General features: G+C 39.6%; 3 protein-coding genes across 3 annotated transcripts in view; 1 reads left to right on the forward strand and 2 right to left on the reverse strand.

Annotated features, from left to right (window-relative positions):
- The window catches only part of LOC140930703 (uncharacterized), a 4,117-nt gene extending 4,019 nt beyond the window's left edge, over positions 1-98 (forward strand). Inside the window, exon 2 of the mRNA XM_073380413.1 lies at positions 1-98. This exon is cut by the window's left edge and continues 3,015 nt beyond it. The gene's annotated coding sequence lies outside the window, so the exon portion shown is untranslated.
- LOC140930710 (ubiquitin-protein ligase E3A-like) overlaps positions 1-1,875 on the reverse strand; it is an 8,176-nt gene extending 6,301 nt beyond the window's left edge. Inside the window, exon 1 of the mRNA XM_073380419.1 lies at positions 1,160-1,875. Within this exon, the coding sequence (XP_073236520.1) occupies positions 1,160-1,717 (558 nt within the window). The 5' untranslated portion in view covers positions 1,718-1,875. The remainder of the gene's footprint in view (positions 1-1,159) is intronic.
- Positions 1,728-5,000, reverse strand: part of LOC140931952 (uncharacterized) — a 5,787-nt gene continuing 2,514 nt past the window's right edge. The window contains exons 5-9 of the mRNA XM_073381634.1: positions 4,933-5,000; positions 4,634-4,786; positions 3,726-3,888; positions 2,116-2,311; positions 1,728-1,734 (exon numbers count right to left, since the gene is read on the reverse strand). The exon at positions 4,933-5,000 is cut by the window's right edge and continues 28 nt beyond it. Coding sequence (XP_073237735.1) covers positions 1,728-1,734; positions 2,116-2,311; positions 3,726-3,888; positions 4,634-4,786; positions 4,933-5,000 — 587 coding nt within the window. The remainder of the gene's footprint in view (positions 1,735-2,115; positions 2,312-3,725; positions 3,889-4,633; positions 4,787-4,932) is intronic.

The raw sequence follows: 5,000 nt of genomic DNA on the forward strand, positions 1-5,000 counted from the left end.
AGTCCTATATTTTTGCAGTTTTGGTGGGTTTTGTCCTATATTTTCAGGTTGTTGAGTCCTATATTCCTATATTTTTGGACCCCTAAAGTGCTTGACACCCTGGTTGTTCAGTATATCCTTATTTCGAACAAATAAATATTTCCTTATTTCAATATATCCTTATCGCGGCCTCAAAAGTCCGCGTGGGCCCAAAGAGAATAAATAAGTAAGTAATATATCCTTATTAAAGGAAAGTGAGTGCTGGCGAAGGGAAAGCCGTTATTGGGGTAGAGGACACAGATGCTGAAAATTGGCCGATGTATTGTCTGATTACAGAGATGTAAGATAACAAAATGACGGTCAAACATTTAGCCTTAACAGGCCAGTTGGTAACCTAAAGCGAAAGACTTTTTCTTGTTGACTCAATGGTCCAAGATTCAGCTTTAATGAGCCAGTAAGTAACCTCATTCTTTCCCTTAAAGCCCTTTTCTTTAACGCCAGATCTGTTTTTTAATTCACCTTCCACGAATATCTGTGAAGATGGTCTTATTTACCGTAACCTTGCCGCACTCACCTTTTCACTGCTTGTAAATAGAAAGGCTAGATGTGCGGAGTCAAATACGCATCGATTGTGACGTGACGTAATGAATTAGCCAATTGCTCATTGATGAAAGTTGACAACAAATCGTCAAAACATTGATTGTGACGTCATGTAACGAAAAGCCAAACTGTACATGCCAGAATCTGTCCAAAAAAGATCTCGAATTTTCACGGCTTATATGTTAAGTAACACTGCTGACCTTCTGAAATAGTGTGCTGGCCGTGGCTTGCTAAGGCTCGCCAGCAATAAAATTAATAATATCGTGGTCATGCACTTAGCTTCAAGATAGCTAGTTTCCAGGCATGCCACTGAAACAAAGGAATCAATTAAATGAAAATAATGTGATTAAAAATCCCAATTGGAAGGAGGCAGATGAGTGGGTATATGTAAAGCGTGTAGGATTTGAATGTGGTGCTACCAAAGACAGATCCATCCAGTGGCTGGAGGAGGATTCAAACCTGGAACCACAGAATTACCATTTCCAGCGCATAAGACATGGGCATTAAATGTATCTTACTTCTTAACATTTTGTCTTTTTTATGAGATAGCAAATGGAATTTCTAGTCAGATTTAACAAACCTTTGTTAAGTTTTCTGCTAAAACAGGATCTGGGATGTCCTCAACACATACATGAGCTACTGCTGCATCCCTCCTTCCACTTATCAGGTATGACACAACAGCTGGGGAGAGCCCAGGAACACCATGGCAGTCGTTGAGAATAGCGTGCAGTGTCATCTTGCCAGCCTGCACAAACAAGCCGCCTGACAAAACATCGTAGTTGTTAATGGGAACTAGATGCCCCACCTGACCCTCAAACAAATTTATTGAAACCCCTTGCTTTTTCAACCTTTCCATTAACAAGTGAAAAAACTCTCTCGTTACACCACCTGCATCAAATCCTGCTTCACCAACAAATTCAACACACAGTGGCCGAGTTACATCAAACCCGGGATTTTTATATTTCCGCAGCATTTGCTTTAGAAGGTCATTTTCCCTGTCTACTTCTAAATCAATCTCACAACCAAATCGTTTCACCGCTTGGGTAGTAAAACTGTTTAGAGAGGATAAAGCATCCTCAGCTTTTACTATGGCTGAGGATGCCAAAGGGGCATTCCACTGATCTTCATCACTTGACATACTCTCATCGTTAGTTGCTGTGTAAACAAAACAAAATTAAAAAATCATTAAAATGTTGGGTTCCATTATCATGAATGGATTGATGATAATGGTGTGGCATTGTCAGGATTACTACAATGGGTTTGCAGGTTTTCAGGATTTTGGCAATAGGAAAATTCTGACTGGTATTAAAAAAAGTTGTCCTGAGCAATGCATCACTTCAAGATTTAATAAACTGGGGCCGTAACATTCTGGTCTTGCCCAAAAACGGCTTAAAGATGCCGAGAGTCTTTCCTTTGCCTCCCAATCTATCGTGGGGTGGGGGTACTGAGAGGCCAGTGGCACATACCCAGCAACAATTAATTAACCCAACGAAGCAACCCAATTGGGCAGACACTCAGGTACAGAAAGAGGCATACCTCAAACCAAATAAAAGGTTGTTGACAGCCCCTCGTACTTCAAAGTGAGCTTGTCTGAGAACCTGATAAATTTCTTCATCATTGTTGTCTGGGAACATTTCTTTCAGTGTTTCAAGTTTCCTTTGTTCAGAATCATATCCAGATGTTGACTGAATAGTATTAGCACTTCCATGCAAACATCTGGGACTAAGATCTCCTAGGTGAACAAGATGGAGAAGTCATTGTAATTTGTAAACTGAAAATGTGGACATTAATTTTTTTAACTAAAGAACTATGCATTTTTCCTTAAAAATTACTGAACAATAACTTGAAATTCAGTTCTGACATGCAGATCAACTCTTTATCTGACTGATGATGTTATCTGATGTTGCTCTAATTTATAACATTTCTTCACCCACTCCAGGCAGCCAGACAGGAAACCTGCGTATGGCCATTTTTAAAGAAAAATCTTGATTAACAATGTGTACATGTGGTTCCAGAAAATATCCATACCTCCCCAAAGGATGGTTTTTTGGTTTGGACACTCCCACCCCCCAGGAATTTTCAGTTCTGCTTCATACTTTCCTTTAAAAATTTTGGCTTTTGAGATCCCCCTCCCTCTCGGAATTTCCAATGACCATCCTTGGGAGGGGAGGTGGGTATAGATATTTTCTGGAACCACACAATTTGCAGTATAAAGAGTTATTTTTAGCAAGTTTAACAATCTTGAAACGCAAAAAAATAACAAAACGTAAGCAATACACTCTGTGTGTAATATTTACATGTACACTTTGTCCTCATGATCAGACCTAAAAATTAGCTCCTGGCTTAAAATCTGAACAATCAGCCTGCCTGCTGCATTCTTTTAAGGTGATTCCCTAGAAATAGAACTGCTGCTTCAAACTTTGCCATTTGATTGTTTATCTCAAGGGAATTTAATTTTTGAAATAAAAAAGGGGGGTCCGCATATTCGTGTAAAAGCAGCAAGACATTGAATATACACATCCACGCTTAAATACGTTTCAAGCATGCAGTAGCCTCTAGGCAATTACGAGTATTGGCAAAGTTCACTTTTCCAATAATACAATTTTCCCTCGTAGAAATTGGTCTATTATTCATTTTACAGAAAGTTGGTGTTGGCTACACTCAAATTACTAAGGAAAAAAAATTGTAGATCACCATATGTGAGGGTCGTGACCCATAATCCCCCTAGAGTTGTAACTCCCATAAGCCCTTGCAGCAGAAGTGTAATAAACAAGAAAGCACGTGGTTGAAAGTTGACTGTCTCTTTGTGGATAAGTTCGCTGCTTCCCCGCTTGAGGCACTGTAGGGATTCTGCTTGAAGCTCTATCGGCGAGCGAGTAACACATACTCGTTTTCAGTTAAGCAAAGAGATGATTCATCTCTTATGCCAGCAAGGCTGCACAGAAAACAACCAACCTTTTTTTTTTGGTGCGCACGAAAAACACAGTTTTCGCACGCTTATCATGCGTAAAATTCCGCGCAGTAAGGATGCACAATGCAATACTAAGAAATCACCTTAAAGCTAATGAATATTTTTTTGGTATGATATGTCTGTATTCAACCCAGTGGTACACAAGCACAGTTCCACACATCCAGCCTGAACTTACTGATTCTAATATTCTGGTGAGGAAAATTAATTGTTGACTGCTCGGGTCTTGATGTGCTTGGTCCAGCAGCAGTAGATAAGCCGGCAATATTAGTACAGAGGGATGACTGTGGTGCCATACTTGCAATGGAAGAAATGCCTGATGCACTCTGAACATTGCCATCCTAATAGCAAAGAAGAAAAAAATGTTTTCCACACCTTACAAATTCCAGCTGGGTTTTTGTTAGTGAAACACAGAAGATGAAATTTTCTAATTTGCAGACACTATATCTCACTGACCAGTCTTGATGTGCTAGCATCAGTAGATGGCCCAAAAAAACTGTCCACACTGCAAACCTGATAAAGAGATTTACAAAAAATGTCTTTGGCACCTTACAAAACTCAGTCTCATGGGCATATTGGGTTCTTGCTAAGGGGCTTACAACTCTAACAAAATGAAGCTGTTTGAAGAGAACAATGTGTGAATAAAAGTCTTCCACAAAATCTGCAATATCGCCCAAATTTTTGGGAGACCAGGGTACAAAGAAGTTGGTGTCCCATAGCTCCGGGCTAGAAGATTTTGCTGTTGGGCTAGTGGATTTTACCCACAACTTGCCCGAAAAAGCAAGTGAAACTTTTTGGGGAAACTTTTTTTGAAGAAATTAATTAGGGCAGGCTGGAAAATTGAACTTCTTTATACTCTGGGAGAAATTCTTAAAAAGTCTTAAACTTCCTGAAATTTTTACTCTACCACATCATGTCTCCTCCAAATTTCCCAAGTCTCCCAGTTCCCAGCAAAATGTCCACATTCCCAAGAGAATTTATTTCCTCCTGAAATAGACTTCCTTTAGAGTTGACACCCCCTGTGGAGATGAAGTCTTTCCTAATTAATCTAGTTAATAAAGATTATGCAGACTGCATCTCACTTACTTCTCTGGATGTGCTTTGTCCAGCATTAGTAGATGGGCCAAAATAACTGCTTTGATCAGCACCAGATGGCCCGAAATAACTGCAGAGGGTTGACTGCTGCTGTGTTGCTGTATTTCCAATGCATTCAGTGCCTGATGCACTGTCATTGCCCTCCTGATAAAGAGATAAAAAAAATGTTTTTGCCATCTTTCAAATGTGCCCTGGGTTTTTGCTGATTAAAAAGACAGGCCTAAGAAACAAATCTATATTATTATAATAACCTAGATAATGCAGACCCTACATGTATTAATCTCACTGACCAGTCTTGATGTCCTTTGTCCAATATCAGGGCATCGAGTAACTGATGTACTTGGTCCAATGCGAGAAA

The sequence above is a fragment of the Porites lutea genome, chromosome 3 (assembly GCF_958299795.1).
Source record: "Porites lutea chromosome 3, jaPorLute2.1, whole genome shotgun sequence".
NCBI classification, from domain to species: Eukaryota; Metazoa; Cnidaria; class Anthozoa; order Scleractinia; family Poritidae; genus Porites; species Porites lutea.